Source organism: Dermochelys coriacea, chromosome 11 (assembly GCF_009764565.3).
Source record: "Dermochelys coriacea isolate rDerCor1 chromosome 11, rDerCor1.pri.v4, whole genome shotgun sequence".
Taxonomy (NCBI): Eukaryota; Metazoa; Chordata; order Testudines; family Dermochelyidae; genus Dermochelys; species Dermochelys coriacea.
In genome coordinates, this window is record NC_050078.2 from 7,978,064 (window position 1) to 7,998,350 (window position 20,287).

General features: G+C 43.9%; 1 protein-coding gene across 3 annotated transcripts in view; it reads left to right on the forward strand.

Moving 5' to 3' along the window:
* MRAS (muscle RAS oncogene homolog) overlaps positions 1 to 20,287 on the forward strand; it is a 60,348-nt gene that overhangs the window by 20,933 nt on the left and 19,128 nt on the right. For 2 of the 3 annotated variants that reach the window (XM_038422715.2, XM_038422716.2), the window contains one exon: positions 10,440 to 10,650. In XM_038422715.2, coding sequence (XP_038278643.1) covers positions 10,458 to 10,650 — 193 coding nt within the window. In that variant the 5' untranslated portion in view covers positions 10,440 to 10,457. Of the gene's footprint in view, positions 1 to 6,979; positions 7,316 to 10,439; positions 10,651 to 20,287 lie in introns of all 3 variants that reach the window. The other variant, XM_043504904.1, reaches the window with a different exon arrangement.

A 20,287-nucleotide genomic window follows, 5' to 3' on the forward strand; every position in this document is an offset into this window, starting at 1 on the left:
CAGCTTAAAGAGAAAAGTGCTAAAGATGAAAGACACTGTGCTTGAGGGAAGAGTAATATCAGTTGACACTTGTCAGTAAGGTGACTGATACTTGCTGCCCTGCATTGGACATGTGCCAGAAGACACCCTCTTTTAAGTAAATATTTCTGAGCATTCAGATCCAGTTTGGCCAAGAGAGATGCAGTCATTTGTTACAGCTCAGTGCTGCAGGAGGGGCTCCAGCTGCCTGTTGTCACTTAAGAATTTGCAGTGGAAAGAGGGGAGACAGAGAGAGAAACGCCTACTTGAGTAATTTTCAGTGACGTGGGGAGGGGGGGGGTTATTCAGGCTATAATTTTGTGTTTCTTGAAATAACTACTAAGTGCTCATCAGGCAGCAGCTGCCTTTTGTGTGACTCTCAAGTGCATTACACCCCCGGTGAGTCTTCTCTTACAGTAAATCTGAGAGGTGTTTTGATCTTTTGTTCAACGTAAGGTAGAAAGGTCTCACTGGCACAGAAAGTGAGTGGGGTTCTGTCTCCCAGAGCCAGGGCATAAAACTCTCAGCCCTGTATGAGGACATGAAAGGGCAGGCCACTTCCTCAGGGAGCGATAGGCCTAGGAGCTACGGTTCCATCCCAACAATTGTGTTTGAATTCAGCTCAAGATTTTAAATCTGTTCCACTGAAGACCTTTATTGATGGGAGATAATTTTACTTTTAAAGCCTGATTGGTTCCTGTTGAGGGAGACCTTTAAATTAATAAAAGCCATGAGAGGCACATCCAAATTCTGCTTTGGTCCCTGCTCCAGAAGGAAATGCCTGCAGTTCACCTGCCTGATCTTGTCAGGAACTGAGCTCCATCAAGTCCTATGGAAGTCAATGGGAGTTAAGAGCATTCAGCACCTGACAGGATATTCTCAATAAGAAATCTACAAGCCTTAATCTTCACTCTGATGCAGAAGGCCTTCAGCAGCTCTACTTCTGGAGGAGGTTTGATATGAGCTGCCTGCATCAGTAATCACTTCTAACACTTCTTTCAACATTTTTAGCATTGAATGGGTTCACCTTTTCCTCTATATCTGTGTCTGACTCTGTGGGGGCACTGGTTGAGCAGCAAACCCAAAGTAAAAATGAAACCCAGTTCTCGGAGCCATCTGTTAATTGCCCTAGTTTTGTAACTACCTGTTGGTAGTTATTTCACATGTATCTGAAGAGGCAAACAGACCCACAAGATTTAAACTGACAAAAAGTTAGTTCTTGGAGTCTGCCTAATCTTGACTGGCCTAACTCTCACAACGTAGCTTCTCCTGTGCTCAGTAGTCTGCACTAGCTCCCAGTTCCTTTTTGGGTATGATTCAAAGTGTTGGTTGCGATCTATAAAGACCCAAATAGTTGAGTCCCTGGTTGTCCTCTCCTGGTGTGTCAGGCAGTGACTGCTACATCTGGTGAAAATAATCCCAAGTGCTTCAGCTAACAGCATACAACATGAGGTGATGTGCCGGTGCAAAGGCATCCCAAATTTTGGAATTTACTTTCTCCTTGATCCAATACAGCCAGAGTTCTGGCCTTTGGGACGTGCTGTGAAGCTTGCCCATTGGAGTTCTGTGAAGTGTTACGTTAAGGAGTTGGTGTGGGTGAACTGTGGGCAGGGGAAGAGTTATTAGTCATGAAGTCTGGAGGAGTTGGCAGGGCTTTGCTATTGATATTGGTCCAATTTGGAGCTGGGGAGGAATGTCTCTTTATTGAAATTGTGCACCAAGAGCATGTGACAGCAGCTTTCTACAAATCAAAGTAAGTAAATAGTAAATAAATTCCTTGGCCACAGGCAGCTCAATCTCAATTCCTATAAAAACACATTGAGATTTACATATAGTTTCCAGCTATAAATAAACCCAACTCAAACACCCTGCTGCTGCACTGCTCAAGCAATGAGTTCCTTGCCGTGGGTGTCGTTTCAGCGAGAAGCTGAAGGAAGGAAGTGAGCTGGTTGGACACCATGGAGACCAGCTGCAGTTTTCTCAAGGTTTCATAACTGGATTAAGCAATTCCGACATTGCATGTTGCCATGGATACTGTAAATTCATTGACATGCAGAGCTTTTCTGTTGAAGTCTGGATCTTTAATTGCAGTAACTTTAACAGCAAGACAAGGGGCTTGGTTTTGATCTTGACTTTAGATGCCAACTCTGTGAAACCAGAATCCGAGCTGAGGTATACAAGTGTTATTGAAGTTAACACAGCAAGTATCTGGGCCAAATTCTCAGTTAGTGTAAACAGCAGTAGCTCTGTTGAACTCTGTAGCACTATGAGTTAAACCAGCTCAGGTTCTGAGCCACTTGTGCCGAGCAGCAGGTTTCACAATAATAACAGTAGTTGTACATGTGTCTGACTTGTAGCACTGTCCCTTGAGGGTTTGGTGACAAGCTGTCGGAGCATGTCGATTTAATCGTCTCTCTCCTTTTGTTTGTTTTTTTTTCTTCTTTCAGCTTATGTATGACAGATTTTCTTCTGTTCTTAGGGCTTGTCTTCACATGCAGCGGTGCAGCTTTAGTGAAGATGCTACTACACCAGTGGGAGAGCTTCTCCCCTTGGCATAGTTAATCCATCTCCCCAACAGACAAAGATAAACTATGGTAGATAAACTGAGTTCCATGCAATTCCTTTTGCACATATGTCTCAAATAAGTCCTTAACCTGAGGTCCTTGATGTGTGTGGACCTCAAAGACTCCATGGCACTGTTTATAAACCAATTCTTTCTGTTCTTCATGCTGGTAGTGGCTGCCTTTCTGAGGTGGCATATTCATAGAAGGCAATATAGATCAACATTCCTCCATTGACTTAAACAGAGGTAGGCTGATTCACACCAGCTGGGGATCTGACTCATCATTTGTAAAGTGCTTTTGGATCCTTTAGAATAAATGACTGTATTATAAGATTATCACCACTCAGTTTACTATCACATGCTGCTTTGAATTCAGACAGTAAAGAAAAGAATTGTCCATGCTTCATACTTCTCTGTCACACCAACTGCAGATTCTTTCTTCCTTGCAGTACCTCATATCTCCCCCTTCCTTCCCAGACTGCGCACTTTACCAAACACGAGTAAGTCGGCCTGAATTTCGTGTATTTGACTGTAGTAACATGATCTGCTAATGTTCAACTTCTGTGCACCCTGGTGCACTTTCCAATAAGCATCAAGCTTTCTGGTTTAGGATTTGACCTATTTGACTTTGTAGATGGTAAACTCTTCAGGACGGCACTGTAATTTTTGTTGTATTTGTAAATTGCTTAGCACAGTGAGCCCTGATCCTGGCTTGATGCTCATAGGTGCTACCACCTTACAAATTAATAATAGTCTTGAGCACTGTTGAGTACAGAGTGTATATTTAATTCTCTCAGGCAGGCAGCTTGGGAGTTGGGGCAGTTTTAAGCACTGCAGTTGCTGCTCATTCTGCAGCTGAGCGAAGAATCAAGGTGCTTCCATGCAGCTGTGACATCTGCAAAGCCCTTGTTTAAGTGACCACATGTAGACCTTTGCTCTGAAACGACCCACAAAGAGTTTTGTTAGCCATGATGGTTGTGATCTTAGTGGAAGGGGTGTGCTATGACAGGAGCGGGCAAATTTTTTGACCTGAGGGCCACATTTGGGTATGGAAATTGTATGTCAGGCCATGAATGCTCATGAAATTGGGGATTGGAGTGTGGGAGAGAGTAAGGGCTCTGTCTGGGAGGGGTGCGGGCTCTGGGGTGGGGCCAGAAATGTGGAGTTCAGGGTGCAGGAGGAGGCTCCAGGCTAAGGCAGGAGTTTGGGGTGTGGGGGAGGGGGAGCTCTGGCTGGGGGTGCGGGCTCTGGGTAGGGGTGCAGGATGAGGGGTTGGGGGTGCAGGAGGTTACTCCGGGCTGGGACCGAGGGGTTTGGAGGTGGGAGGGGAATCAGGGCAGGATATTGGGGGTGCAGGCTCCAGGTGGCGCTTACCTCAAGCAGCTCCCAGAAGCAGTGGCATGTCCCCCCTCCGGCTCCTACGCAGAGGTGCGGCCAGGCAGGTCTGCATGCTGCCCCGTCCACAGGCGCCACCCCTGCAGCTCCCATTAGCCACAGTTCCCGGCCAATGGGAGCTGTAGAGGCAGTGCGCGGAGCCCCCTGGCTGCCCCAACATGTAGGAGCCAAAGGGGGGACATGCTGCTGCTTCCGGGAGCCATGCGGAGCCACAGCCACAGCGGGGCAAGCCCCGGATCCTGCTCCCTGGCTAGAGCACTGAAGCAGGGCAAGCCCTGGGCCCTGCTCACCAGCAGGAACTTGAGGTCTAGATTAAAATGTCTGAAGGGCCCGATGCGGCCCCTGGGCCATAGTTTGTCCACCCTTGTGCCATGAGGAACATTCTGTGCAAGTGACATATAAAGCTTGAGCTCAGACTTTAACAGAAGGCGTGCTTATTTGGAAGGTGGGCTTTTCTATTGCATGTCTGTGTACACTGTAGGAAAATCAATAGAAATATTTAAGTAATTCTGCGGCCTTTTAGGTCCATTTTCATCCACACTGGGCTGATATGATTTAAAAGATTTCTGTTGTTGTTTGTGCGCTCTGAACAAACTAATTTAATGTCTGAATTTTCAATTCAATTTTCTGCCACTTCTCTGTAACGGGGATGGAGGTAGTATAACTTACAAGATGGTGTTGCCCCTCCCACGAGGTGTGGCTCAAGCCTTCTCCATCTTGCTTGCTGTTTGTAGTGGCTTCTCCCCAATCCTGGGTTGTTTTTTGTGATGCCTGGTGACTCCTCCCTGTGCCTATGCACAAGGAGTGTTTTCTCATGGAAAAGTGAATAATGCTGCTAACTGGCAAGGAGGATAAAATCCAGAACATGCAAAACAATAAAGTACACAGCACAAACACCTGCAAAAGAAATTACACACCCCAATATAACAAGGAGGGGGGGACTTTATTGGGTGTAGGAAAATAGGACCTGGGGAGGGAAAGGGTTAAGGGTAACTTTTTATATATATATATTATAAACATCAACTATTTTCCACCTCCTAGCACTCTCAACTCTTTCCAACCCCCAGCTTCTTCCCTGGCAAATGACATTATGGGGATGAGGGCTGCAGTGCTGTGAACATTGGCCAGCTTAAGTCTCTACACAGTATCTTCATCCCTGAATGGAGCCGGGTCCTCTCCTGGCTCCCTAGTCTGCGGTCCTGTGAAGGTCTCAGCTGGCTCTCAGTAGCTAGTGCTGGTTGGAGCTTTGCTATTCCGGATGCCCGTCTGTACAGGGCTGGAATTGCCTGACCCATGCACTGGATCCTATTGTAGTGCAAAGACTCTCTTTGACAGGCGACAGAGTTAATCAGAGACTTCCTGAGCTGTTCTGCTTCTGTCTGAGCTCCCAAACTCAAAGCTCAAAACTAACCTCTGCCTCCAAGTCAGGCCATTCCCTGTCATTGAGCAGCTGGGCAGCCCTGGCTCATCACTGACCAAGCAAACTCTTGTTCATCTCACCTCATGCAGAAGCCTCCCTGTTGGCCTCAGCAGGAGTTTCTAATCTATTCTGTGCCTGACGCTGACTCAGTGCATGCTGGGAAATGGTGTCTGAGGGCTCTGGTAGCCATTATTGCTGTAGTCCTTTGGGTAGGACCCTTTTGAGGCTCAGTCCACAATTCCAGGAGTTGGCCAACTCCAACTGGGGGATTACACTATTCAATGTTGCCAGTTTCTCACTAGTTCTTCTAAGGTGCACAAGGGCTATAGTTGAAATTTACACACTGGACTATTTATTATCGTATTTTTGAAAATATTTCATGGGTGTTAAGGTTGGGATTTCTGAGAAAAAGTTGAAGGGCTTATTACTGAAAAGCCACTGAAAATATAACTCTTATGTCTACCGAGAAATAGCTTGTGGTTTATGGTGAGGTCAGCAAGTTGCATTTGTTCATTCTCACTTGTGGCCTGTCTGCTACCAGATGAGTGACGGCTTGGCTTTCAAACAGCTTGTCCAGAAACATTTAAGAGGATTAATATCTGCATGTACTGTGAAGCACCTGGAAAAGAGGTGAAATCCTGGCCCGTTGAAGTCAATGGGAGTTTTGCCATTTACTTGAGTGGGGCCTGATTTTCACCCAAGGTCTTTGTTCATTGGGGTATACAAGGAAAGGGTTTATATGACTTTTATGGGATTGCACTAGGTTCAAAGGAAAGGAGGATTTGACCTGCAATATGCAAAAGCAAGCAGCTACATTGACATGCTTAGTTGCCTGAAAACCTTCAGCCAGTCACATCATTCATGTATGTGTTGAGCTTGTGGTTAAGGCACTGGACCGAGATCCAGGAGATAAGGGTTCATTTGCTGACTCTGACAAAGACTGTGTGTGTGTGTGTGTGTGTGTGTGTGTGTGCGTGCACACGCGCATATGCTCCTTAGGCAAGTCACTTAATCTTTTTAAACCTCAGGTTCCCATCTGTAAATTGGGGATAACACTGCCCTACCTTGCAGGAATGTTGTGAGGATAAATTCACTAAGTTATCTGAGCATGTCACGCAAACTTTGTGATGGATACCATACAAATACCTATATTACTCCCTTTTCCCCCCAATTCAGATGTTGCTGCTTGTTATAATGCACTGTCCCAGTTATTATGGAGGAGTTTCTCCAATGACATTCTGAAAGTAGGGATGTTTCTCTAAACATCTAATTACCTATGACTTTTCATTAATACTGGCAGGTGTCCCCAGTATTTCTTGTCTCAGCTCAGGTGAGACAGAACCACTTCTCTTTTTATCTTGCAATCCATGGTAGTCTCAATGTCTCATTCCTATGGCAACAACACCGTAATATTTCTCCTCCTCTTATACTTGATGGCTTTCTCTTGAAAGAAAACAGTGAACCCAATTCTAGGAGTATGAGAGATTTCTAGTGTGTGATTCTGGTGGAAGTTCAAGGAATTCAGCTCTTTACAAAACCTGGATCTGAATTTGTGTAACCTGAATTTATTACCTCATTTGCAGAAGTACTACAGGCTCAAGTCATTCTCTACAGTGTATATTGTATGAAAAAAATCCCCATTTGGAAAATCTCATCTCAGCATTTAGCAGTGACTGTAATTGGGAATGAAATATCCAAACTTGTGTTCTACTTCTCATCAGTTCAGTCGTTGTGTGATGATCAGAGAAGAGTAATGAGAACTGGATTCTGGAAAGCATAGGTTTATGTTCCCTCATGTCCAAAAAAAAAAAAAACAAAACCACGCCACACATGTCACAGCACAGTGGATCTTTTTGGTTGCATTGTTGTTATGCTTTCTAGGCATGTAATTGCTGCTACATTTTGATTACAACTCTGAGGTCAGTATCCTACATTCTAGAACAGTGGTTTTCAAACTTTTTTTCTGGGGACCCAGTTGAAGAAAATTGTTGATGCCCATGACTCAACAGAGCTGGGGGTGAGCGGTTTGGGGTGTGGGAGGGGCTCAGGGCTGGGATGAGGGCTGCGAGGTGGGGCTGGGAATGAGGGGTTCAGGCTGTGGGAGGAGGCTCTGGGATGGGGCAGGGGGTTGGGGTGCAGAAGGTGGTCAGGACTCTGGGATGGGGGTGCAGGCTGTGGGGTGGGGCTGGGGATGGGGGTTTGGGGTGCAGGAGGGGCTCTGCATTTGGGGGGCCTCAGGGCTGAGGTGGGGGGGATGAGAGCTCTGGGGTAGGGCCAGGGATGAGGGACTTGGGGTGCAGGAAGAGGTTGTGGGTTTGGGGGGGGCTCAGGGCAGGGGATTGGTGAGCGGACTTACCTCCAGTGGCTCCCGGTCAGTGGTGCAGCTGGTGTGCAAGGCTGGCTTCCCACCTGTCCTGGCATTGTAGACCACGCTGCCCCACTCTCCTCCCACCCCCCCATGCGGAGCCAGTGCTCGGGGTGAGACAGTGCGCAAAGCCGCATGGCCCCCCTGTCTAGAAACTGGACCCACTGCTGCCCGCTTCTGGGGCACAGTGCAGTGTCAAAACAGTTAGGCACTAGCCTGCCTTAGCTGGGCAGCACCGCCGATGGGACTTTTAACGTCCTGGTCGGTGGCGCTGACCAGAGCGATCCAGTGCCTGACATGCCACAACCCAGTACTGGGTCGCAACCCGAAATTTAAAAAACGCTGTTCTAGAACCCGTGGAGCACCAGGAGCAGGGAAATGTGCCACTGAAAAATTAGACAAAATTTATCTCTAGCTGGGAGAGGAAGAGGGTGAGTGAGTGGGAAAGAGTAGGATCTAGTGCTTCTAGCAAAGGATGGAGAGCAGTGACTCCAGAGTCTCATTCCTTGCTGTGTCCCTTATTCATGGTTCAAAGGCTGTCCGACAGAAGCTGCGCTGAACTTGTCTCAAGTGGAAGCCACCACTGGCATTTCATAGGAACCAATGGAGCAAGATGCTTTCTGTGCCATATCCTGTATTGGACTGCTGAGCATGCTGTGTGTTCGGACATGCCAATCATTTGCACACACTTTCCTTTTGAGAAAAAGAAAAGGAGTACTTGTGGCACCTTAGAGACTAACAAATGTATTTGAGCATAAGCTTTCGTGAGCTACAGCTCACTTCATCGGATGCATTCAGTGGAAAATACAGTGGGGAGATTTATATACATAGAGAACATGAAACAATGGGTGTTACCATATACACTGTAACCAGAGTGGTCACTTAAGGTGAGCTATTGTGTAATCAGCAAAGGATTCTGGGGCTGCCTCTTATTCATTGTTCACCATGCAAAACATTTCCTCCTGCTCAGATCAAATATGCAGTGAGGGTCAATCCCTGTGGTCCTAGCTCCATGTTAACTCGCTCAGCTAAATCTTCAACAGAAGGCAGTGGGAGGGTTTTTTTTGTATACATAAGTACTGAATGAAAACTGAGCAAGGTTTCTGGGATTTGGCCCTGAGTAACTAAAAGCTGGAATATGCTACAAAGCACTTGCCTGAGTGGTGACCAGTGCAAAAATCTCTCCTTCCCAGTAGAGAGCTCTGAGGAAGCCTGTACCCCTAATGGGTGTTTGCCCCCCACAGCTCCAGGGGAATGCAGCAGCTGTTCCACCCAGGCATATGTGCTCTCGTCTACTGCCAGACAACCCAGCTAGAACTAGCACTAGCTAGAAGTGGGATTGACAAAGTCTATGAAGTCTCTAGAAAGCTGCTGGTTCTTTCCTCATGGCAGGCTGCTGCCTTGTGTAGTGGTAGCAATGCTCCTATGTGCATACACACAGAGTGTTAAAAGCAAAACATAAATACCCTTCCTGGAAGGTTGCAACATAACACTGTTTATTTCTTAGAATCTGGAAGAAATCTAACACAACCACCACCAAATACAGAGAGACTCATAGCAGGCTGCTACCGAAGAGCCACAATCCCTAACCTGCATTGCACCAGATTGGCTCTTTTGCTGACAGACTGCTGAGGCCCATTCCTTCAGAGCCCCCTAGCCTACAAGAAGGACCAGGAAATCCTTTAGAATTGAAGGTGATGGCCTTCCTGACAGTGAACTTGAATCCTAGCATTGCTGCCCTGGATTCTTCTGTGCAAGCTATTCTAAACTTTATAATGAAAGAGGACAAGCCTGCTAAGTGCCTTTTCATATGGTCGCTGAACCAGAATTTGAACTCTAACCTGCTGCATCATCCTTCGCACCCTATTATGGGTGTTTGCCTGGTGTTTAGCAGGCAAGGCCAAAACTATGACTGCCTCTTAGATGTATGATGTATGTAATATGACACACTCAAGGATGTGCTGGCTCGGGATTCCTAATGAATTACGGTCACTGGTTCAAGTGTAACAAGAGTTGATAGGAACTGAAGAATCATTTGTAACTTAGCAGCTGTTTTGACCTTATGTGCAGATGATTTCATTGTCTCAGGCTAGTTCCTAACGGAGAGGGAGCTGTGGGTGGGAGCTTTGTGATACATTTTGTCACAAAGTGGCAGACCCTGTAGAAAGGGGAAAAGCCCAGATAAGCCATGGAAACGTGGCCACCTTCCCTCCCATAGCAGTGGTCCATCTAGATCAAGACGTTCTGGTATATGGGGGAAGGGAGGAAGAGTTTGCAGTGCCACTGTACTCTACCGGTCCTATCACTGAAATGACTTTGTCCTTCAGCGCTGTCCAGCCAGCACTAAAATCCTAATAAGAGCCAGATTGTGAGTGGCTTCTTGGAAACCAATGGGGATGAACAAGCATCCCCCCTCCTGCTTCTCACAGCCCTTCGGAGCGGCTGCTTGCAATAGCAGTCCCTATGAAGTACAGAAACTGCTCACTCCTGCTCTTCTCCAAGATGCTGGAAAGGGAGCAGGGAAGATGCAAGGTCATGGTCCCCCTTCTCCCTCAACCAGCTCAGAATGAAGTTAATGGAAGGAATCCCAGCCATGGTGACTCATGGAAACCGGTATCCAGGTAGCCATCTTGTTGTTGCTAATGCACGGTATGAATCAGTCTCTCTTTCTCCTCCAGGTCTGACCCACTGGAAACATGGCTACGAGTGCTGTTCCAAGTGAAAACCTGCCCACATATAAACTGGTGGTGGTTGGGGATGGTGGTGTGGGGAAGAGCGCTCTCACCATTCAGTTCTTCCAGAAGATTTTTGTGCCAGACTATGACCCAACCATTGAAGATTCCTACCTGAAACACACAGAAATAGATGGCCAGTGGGCAATTCTTGATGGTGAGTAACCTACTTCCACTCGGATCTGTCCATTCTGACAGTACTCAAGCACATCTGTGTACTGATATTTTCCATATCTTGTTGGGTTTACAAGCATCTTTTACTCCAGTTTAGGCGATTTGTAAATATACTGCAAACCACCTTGTGAGCTATCTGTTCACACTAGGCAACTGGCTTCTTGTAAAGCTACAGTACTCTGCTGTATCATTTCATGCAGGTTCATAAAAACCTATGCATTACCAGGGAAGTTTATATGGGGGAATGCACTATGTTTAATTGCCCTATTTTTGTGCCACATCAATTGTTGTACAAATCATTTTGCAAATAATAAATTCTCTTCATTGCGATGCCCTGGTGGACAATCTTTCCCTTTCCATGGCCCCCAGTAATTCCTGATCACCTGCTATAAGCAGTGCTTGGAAAAGCCTCTTGCCTCAGGTGTATGTGAGTGTGAAACTTGCCCTGGCAAGTGACGGGACCTGAAATGTGAACATAGACGGAGATGCATCCAAGTCATCTGAAGGCATCCACATTAAGCAGAATGATAGTGCCCGTTGTTAAGCAGTCATTACTATGAAATATCATTGGGGTTAAATTGATTCCCTAACGTGATCTTCTGCCTAAGACATGTATGCTGTAATAATAGTAAATGGATACCTGAGTGAGGACTGAAATTTAAAATAAATATCCACTGCAGAAGACTTTATCCTCCAATAATTAAAGAACTGTGGTACCAATTGCATCCTATCATGTGAGGGAATTGTTTCTGTGATGGGTTACATTTAAGTCCACCTTTTAACTAACCAGTCAGATGCCTGTGTGGTGGTGCTTGTAACTGAGGATAGATCACTTGTGCTTCTGTTTTTGTTCATGCAAGAAAAATAAACTGAATTTGCTAAAATTGCAACATAGTTGTTTTTTAAAAGGGAAAATAGGTTGACTAGAAGCTCTAAGGGAAAGTGTTCACTGTCAGAAATCAAACTCTTCAGATAGTTTTATTTTCAACGTACAATATCCAATATTAATGCATATGAATGCGTGTATACTTGTACTTGGATGATATAAATTGTGTCACACAAACCATAGTGAAGCACATGTTAAGGAAATTCACTCTTGCCACCCCTCCAGTATTTCAGTGAAATCACTAAAAAGCAACAAAATCAGCCTGAAAATAGTATTGGTCAATTAATAGATGGAAATGGTGGAATTATCAATAGTAATGCAGAAAAGTGTGAAGCCTTCAATAAATATTTCTGTATGTATTTGGGGGGAGGGAGACGATGTAGTCATTTGATATGGTGAGAATAACATTCTTTCCAGTTCACTAATATTTTAGGTGATATTAAATAGCGGCTATTAAAGACAGACATTTTTAAATCAGCAGGTCCAGATAACTTGCATCCAAGAGTTTGAAAAGAGCTGGCTGAAGAGCTCATTGAACTGTTAATGTTGATTTTCAATAAGTCTTGGCACACTAGGGAAGTTCCAGAAGACTGAAAGAAAGCTAGCACTGTGCCAATTTTTAGAAAGGGTAAACGGGATGACCCAGATAATTATAGGCCTATCAGTCCAACATTGGTCCCGGGCAAGATAATGGAGTGGCTGATATGGAACTCGATTAATGAAGAATTAAAGGAAGATAATATAATTAAAGCCAGTCAACATGGGTTCTGGAAAATAGATCCTGTCAAACTAACTTGATATCTTTTTTTTTTAATGAGATTACAAGTTGGGTTGATAAAGATAATAGTGTTGATGTAATATACTTAGACTTCTATAAGGTGTTTTACTTGGTATTGCATGATATTTTGATTTAAAAAAAAAACTAGAGCAATATAAAACCAACATAGAGCAGGTCTGTTACTAGTGGGATTCCACAGGGACTAATTCTTGGCCCTATACTATTTAACATACTTATCAGTGACTTGAAAGAGAACATAAAATCATCACTGATAACATTTGCAGATAACACAAAAATTGGGGAATGGTAAGTAATGAAGTGGACAGATCACTGATACAGAGCAATCTGGATCTCTTGGTTAGCTGGGTGTGAGCAATCAAAGTACAGCTAAATGTAAGAGTACATCTCTAGGAACAGAAAATTCAGGCCATACTTATCCTGGGACTGTGAAAAAGACTTGGGAGTCATGGTGGAATAATCCCCTGAACATGAGGTCTAAGTGCAACAGTGTGGCCAAAAGGGGTAATGCAATCCTGGGATGCATAAACAGGGAAAATTTTGAGTAGAAATAGAGAGATTCTTTCACCTCCATATTTAGCACTGGTGCAACCTCTGCTGGAATATTTTTGCTGTCCACAGTTCAAGAAGATTGTTGCTAAATTGGAGAGGGTTCAAAGAAGAACCACAAGAATGATTAAAGGATTAGAAAACCTGCCTTACGGCGATAGACTCAAGGAGCTCAATCTAGTTTAACAAAGAGAAGGTTAAAAGGTGACTTGTAAGTACCAACATGGGGAACAAATTTTAATAATGGTCTCTTCAATCTAGCAGAGAAAGATATAAAATGAGGCATTGTCTGAAAGTTGAAGCTAGACAAATTCAGACTGGAAATAAGGTGTAATGTTTTTAAGAGTGAGGGTAATTAACCACTGGACACTTCACCAAGAGTCGTGGTGGATTCTCCATCACTGGCAATTTTTAAAACAAGATTGGATGTTTTTCTAAAAGATCTGCTTTAGGAATTATTTTGGGGTCATTCTATGTCCTGTGTTATAAAGAAGACCAGATTAGATCATCACAGTGGTCCCTTCTGACCTTGGAATCTAAATCTATGAACCATTAAGGCATAATCATCCAGACCAACCACAAATCACATGTATAAACACCCCCGCAGACTCCCGAGTTCCACTATCATGAACCAGTTCCAAAGCACACGTCCAATTCCTCATAAGTGCACAGTCAACCCAAAACCTTAACTTCAGCCTAGGATGCTAATTTTTTTTTATGGTAGTGCTCCAGATGTTCTGGGGCTTTGGGTATGTGAAGTTTGGCATTTGTGGCAACTGTCATTTTTTAACTACAGCCAGGCAAAAAAATAAGAGGGAGGGGAATGGAAGCCACCAGTATCTTTAAAATGGACTTTTTTAAATCTTCAAAAATTCGTAATTTTTTGGGATCAAAATTATTTTACTGAGAATTCAGTTGCATGCGAAGGAGTTATGGTTACCTTTTAGTGAAGAAAAGCAGTGCCTAAAGTGTTTAAAGGAAGGCTATAAATTTTGCTTCAAGGCCTTAATCCTGAAAACATGTATGTGCTTAACTTTTTAAGCATATTAGTAGTCAATCACTCATGCTTAACTTTAAGCATGTGTGAGTGCTCTATTGAAAAAAACACCACAATACATATCTATGCCCTGAACCTGCAAAAAATGTGAGCTTTTATTTAACTAATTAATTATTTTTACTCCAGTATTACATCAGATAAAAACCAGATCCTGCTGTTAACTGTAGCCTGCCACTGTCTGATTTGCCTCCTTTGTCCAGAACCCTGCCTATTAAAGTGACAAGTGACCTTTGCTCTCTGCAGCCATGCCCTGCATTCTGACATCACAATAACAGCTGCTCCACACTAGGGCTGGTCAAAACATGTATTTGTTTTCTTGGAATTTTTTTCTGCTGAAAACAAATCTTTCTTTTTTTTTTTTTTTTTTTTTTTTACACTTTCATGTAATTTATTTGGGTTTTCATCAAAAGCACCGAAAAGTTCCAAAGAATCAACTTTTTTTTCTGTTGTCAACAAGTGGAAGTTTTTCTCACAGGACATTCTGCTTAATCAAAAAGCCATTTTTCACCCCCCGAAAAAAGGCTTTGAATAAGCAATTTTGACTAGCTCTTCTCCACACATCTTATCACATCTGGAATTTATTTCAGCCATACCCTGGAACTGCATTCTGGGAATCCCACTTGGCTTTAGAATCCTCGTGCCACTGCTGTCCTACTGCCTCAAAGGTTAAACTGCAGCAGCCTCTATATCTTTCCCTCTATTCATCCAGCGTTGGAAAACTCACCATTCACCCATGAGGCCAGCTAGTTGGGAAGAAAAGAACATTCTTGTTTGAAACTGCATGTGACCCTCGCCATCCTCCTTGAGAGAACAAAGGGTCTCTCTTACCTGCTTCCTTTGACACGGTTCATTAAGGGCCTGCTGCAAAGCCCATTAAGGTCAAAAGGTGTCTTTTTCATTGAATTTTCTGGGCTTTTGATCAGGTTCTAGTATCACAGAACAACACAAATCCTTAGACAGCTGCTCACATGCTAGGTACATACTGTAGCACCTGGATCACCTGGATTGATCGGTCTTCAGCTGTCATTAAGACCGCACTGACCACAACACGTCCACCATTCTTCTCGCACTCTTGCCTTTCTTCTCCACGTTCATCCAGAACGTTTAACAATGTCATCTTCCCATCTTCTTGGAGGCCAACCGGGTGGTCTTTTCTGTTCTCGCAGGTATCACTCAGCAATGATTGCAGTCCACCTATTGTCCATGAGCCGTGCTGTGTGGCCCGTCCATCACATCTTGTTATGTCTGCTTTCCATGACAATATCTTTCACACCGCTGAGTTCTCTGATCATTTCATTTGGGATGCGATCCAGAAGGGAAATTCCCAACATAGCTTGTTCCATTGCCCTTTCAGCTACCCAACAGCCACTGTTCTTCTCTCTTCATCAGTGCCCATGTTTCACTGCCATACAGCATGGCTGGCAGCACTGTTGATTTGAAGATATTTGTATGTGTGGTCTTGTCGATTTTTCCTTTGAGAACATCCATGTTGGAATTAAACGCACACCATCTGCCTGAATCCTTCGTGAGAGTTCTCCGTTCAGGTCTTGGTGCATATTAAATTCTTGGCCCAAATATATGTACTGTTCCTCTTCTTCAATTTCTTCTCCTGTTACCGTTATTTGGGCTTTTCGTAAGACGTCTGATCGCATGTATTTTGTTTTGCAGCGGTTCATTTTCAGGCCGACCTGACTGCTTTTCTTGTCGAGTCTTCGTAGCATGCTCTGCCATTGGTTGGTGCTTTCGGCAATTAGTACGATGTGGTCCGTGAATCTGAGATGGGATAATCATTCTCCGTTTATGTTGACAACATTCCTCCAATTGATCTTGTTCATAACTATTTCAAGGCAGGTGGTAAATAGTTTCAGTGAAATCATATTTCCTTGCTTTACACCTTTCTCGACTGGGATGCGGAGGAGAGCTTCAAGGAGAGTAATGTCTGTTGTACATCCAGTATTTGCTTCCTTCAACAAACTGATGTACTGCATGTTAATGCCCTGCTCTGCGAGCGCCTTTAATATTGCGTTAAACTCGACACTATCAAAGGCCTTTTCATAGTCAACGAAAGCAATGCACAGTGGGAGTTTGTATTCCCTTGCTCTTTCTAGGAGCTGGCTAAGGGTAAATATATGGTCGATCATGCTGAAATTTCTTTGAAAACCTTCCTGCTCTCTCAGCTGTTGTTCATCCAGACTCAGTGAGAGTTGGTTCATTATCACCTTTTGTAAAGAGCTTGTAGATGTGAGAGAGCAAGCATATTGGGCGGTAGTTCTTAAGATTTTCTAGATTGCCCTTGTTGTTCATCAAGATGGTATTTGACTCCTTCCAGCTTGATGGTATTTTTCCTTCTTCAAGATATCAACTAAATCTTAAAGCGAGGGCCTTCCAAAGTTTTTTCACCTCCTGCAGAAATCATTTCTGACGTTATTTCATCTTTGCCTGGAGCTATTCCCTTCTTCATCTGATGTAGTGCGCTTTGGACTTCGCTGACTATAATTGGGGGGATGCGTTCTTCTGACTCTTGGAGTGTTGGAAGAGGGATGTTGATTCTTGATTTTAACAATTCTGTATAGAAGTCCTTGCAGACCTCCTCCATCCCTGCTCTGTTGATTACTGTCTCTCCATCCTTGTTCTTCAATGCTGTTTATGCTCGATCTATATTGCGTTAATTCCCGCTTGCATGTTCTGAGGCTTTTGAGTGATTCAGCTGTTTTGAGGAGCTTTTCTTTCCGAAAGTTCTCAAAGTTGTCCTTCAGTTTTAGCCATATAAACTTGCACAGAATGGAGTACTCCAGGTTGTTATCCAAGCTCCTTTTCATGTTTCTCCGCTTCTCCAACAAGCTTCTCATTTCATTCGAGAGTCTTCCCTTCGCCACCGCCTTCTTAGCTGAAATTGAAAAGCTGAAGAAGGCGAAGGGAAGAATCTCAAATGAAACGAAAAGCTTGTTGGAGAAGCAGAGAAACATGAAAAGGAGCTCGAATAACAACTATCTTTGCTGACAAGCTGAGACGTTGCATAAAAGCAGCTGAAACTGAAAAACATACTGTAGCATGAGTGGTTAAAGCAATACAGTCAGGGAGAAGCATGACAGAAGTGTAAAGATGCATCATGCTACCCTTCAGACTCCTCTGTCTTCCTTTTAATTATACTTCATTTGCAATTAAATCCTTCACTGGGTGATTTTTTTTCATCCAGTGATTGTGTTTAAAAAAAAAAAAAAAAAAAAAAAAAGATGAGGACCGGAGGATGTGATTTGCCAAGTGAAGACATACGATGAGGGGGCTTTATAAGCATCTAGTGATACAGAAGTAAATAGAACACACACGCTGGAATGGGTAGGCATTTGACAACTTTGTTCCAAAAACACAGTCCACCTTCTTTGGAGTTCCCCTCCAAGCCTCTCTACTGTCCATGAGATGTTATGATGTCCCAACATTGTGCTGTAAAATGCTTTGTGCTAACCAGCTCAGATTTTTCCTCTCCTAAACAAAACCTACACTTGCCCTTCTTGTGTAACAGAAGCTGGCAATATGATGGAAAAATTTTAATTGGGCTATATAATTTCTTTACTCTGCTCTCTCTTTCTCACTTGAACTAGGTTTAAATGCGATTTTACTTTTATTTTATTTTTCAGGCCTTGGAGTCAAACAAGGGTTCTAACCCATCTACGGGGGGGGTTGCTCTCTGAGCTTGTTCAGGTCACTTACTCTCAGTGTCTGTTTTCCAAATTATAAAAAGGGGACACTAGTATTTGCATACCTCATGGCAGTATTGTGAGACCTTATTGGTAAGGGAAACACCTTAAGAGGATTGTATGCAAAATACTACTACAAAAGTGCAAAGATAATTATTAATGGTCCAGCTTGCAGGACTGTCCCTGCAGCATTTGGGGCACATTGCTGGTGAATACTATAGAGTGCTTTATTAAATAAGGGGCATGCACCTAAAAGCACGTGCTAACTGTGAATTATGGGATGCTGTCTCCTTAGGGATGTTTTATGAGAGCAGGCTCCGTTGTCTCTGCACTCAGCTATTTTCATTATTTCCTGCTGTCCTGTGAAGTCAAAGTGGCCTTATCATACTCGGTTAGATGCAGTCACACACACACACACACAGTGTACAGGCACATGTTGCAGGTTTGAATTAAATAGCTCCCAGAGTTAATCTAATTTGGTTAGCTGTATCTTTAAGTGAGTTTCAATCACCAATTTTCTTACCCTTCTCTCTGTACACAGGCTGAATTAGTAACCAGCAGAGGGTTTATTTTTATGTGACTGTTAAATGCCAATTTGGAATTAGTATTCTGTACATAGAGCCACAAGGGATTGCTTTCACAACGCTAAAATTTCTAGGGGCTCAAGTCTCACCCAGGGCAATGGGGCAGTCCAAAACAGCCTTGTTTCGCTGACAAAATGAAGGTTTGGTTGGCACATTGCTGGACCTAACTTGTCATGATTGACTTGTCTGCACCTTTTGTAGGCTCCCTGGGCTAGATTCTCAGCTGGCGTAATGTGGTGTAACTGCATTGACTTTGGATCTACACTGAATTCCAACAGCTGAGGATCCGATCCTCTGTAAATTTCAGATTAGGGTTGGGAGGGGAATCTGGTAACTATTGCCTATGAGTTTGGGTGCAGAAACTACTGTATACCTTTTTTTCCTGGGTATTACTGTTACACACGTGTGTGTTTGTTTCTAAAGACCCATGTAAACTCCAGTTCAGTGCTCGGTCTCCTGATTGCTTAGTGAAAGTGACCTGTTCCCTGGGGGCCAGTGCGTGGTGATCCCTGCATTCTCTGGTGGTTTGTGCAGTCTAGTTTTAAGTGCCTCGTCTTTTGGGAACTCCCAGTTATGAGGTTATTCCAATCTCCCTAGCAGCGCTTACTGGAGGGAAGATTTTTCCTAATATTCAGTTTGTTTTTCTTTTTAGCTCTCATGCCTTTGCTCCTAGTTATTATCTTTGTGCATACTACCCTAAGAGCCTGATCCAAACCCATCAAGTCAATGGAAAGACTCCAGTAGACGTGGATCAGACCCTACATAATCGTTCTCCATCCTGTGTGTTTAAACCCTTGAAATAATTGCAGACAGTTATCCTGACCCCATACGTGTGTGTGCTTGCTCATGATCTCTCTGTGTCCTGCTTTGCATTTCTCACTGTGAGGCAGGATGTTGCTGCTGGTCCTAAGACCACTAGCATTTGACTGTCTGCTTTTCCACTAAAGAAGCCTGGAAATTATCTGACGAGAAGGTGAAGGGTTAGGGGTGTCTTACGCTCCTTCAGTCTTGTCTAGTGGTAGTGGTGGTTTTTTAATCAAGTAGTTTCACTGAATGAGCGAAATTTTAGCTTAAGCTGCTTCTTTTATTACTTGGGGGTTTGTGACCTTCTAAGAGGCTTATTTTATATTTTTGTCTTTCTGCCAGGAAAATGTCAATGCTGCAACATGGAAAACTCAAGGCTTTGAATTCTTGCCTATTTGTCAGAGAAAAGGCCCTTTTTAACTAATCGGATCTTTACTCTGTTTGTTGAAATGGAAGCTGTTCTTTAGAGGGCTTCTCCGTCTTCTTTGTAAAGGCCCTTTTCTTTCCCCTAAAGAAAGGGCAAGAATTCAAGTACTTCTGTTTTTCCATGTTACAACATCTGTGTGTTTAGTTAGAGCACAATGTAGAGGCTCATAAAGACCGAAGTGTTTCCTCATTGTATGGCTTTCCCCTGCAGAAGACCATCACATGATAAGAGCACGATGGGAGCAACAGAAAGCTGACTAGGCCAAAGGCGAATCCATAGTGAAAACTGGTATAGTGAGCTAGCTTTCACTAGAGATGGGCCCAAGATGTGGAGATCGGATCCAGACCTGAGCTCTTGTCCCCAACACATACACACGCACGCGCACACACACACACACACACACACACACACCTCTCCAGAGGGTTCAGGTCTGGGTCAGATCAAACTTTAGTTTACACCAAAGAAGGAACATTCAATAATAATATAAGTGTTGCTTCCAGTCAACTCTGCATGTGTTTACTGCATCCTCCCCCGAGAAATATTAATGGGAGTTATGCACTTGGGTATATGCTCCAAAAAGCTCAACCAGCTCAACTCTGGTCTGAGTCTAGATTCACTGGGCTAGATTCATCCCTAGTGTAACTCCACTGAAGTCCCTGAACTGGTCTAGGGATGAACGTGTGTGTGTGTGTGTGTGTGTGTGTATCTTGCAGTGTCTGCAGCCAAGTGTTAAACCCAGCACCCCCTACAATTCAGAAGGCTCTGTCAGAGGGATATCTACCAGCTGAGCTCATAAAATGGAGCCATTCAAGCTTAGGGATG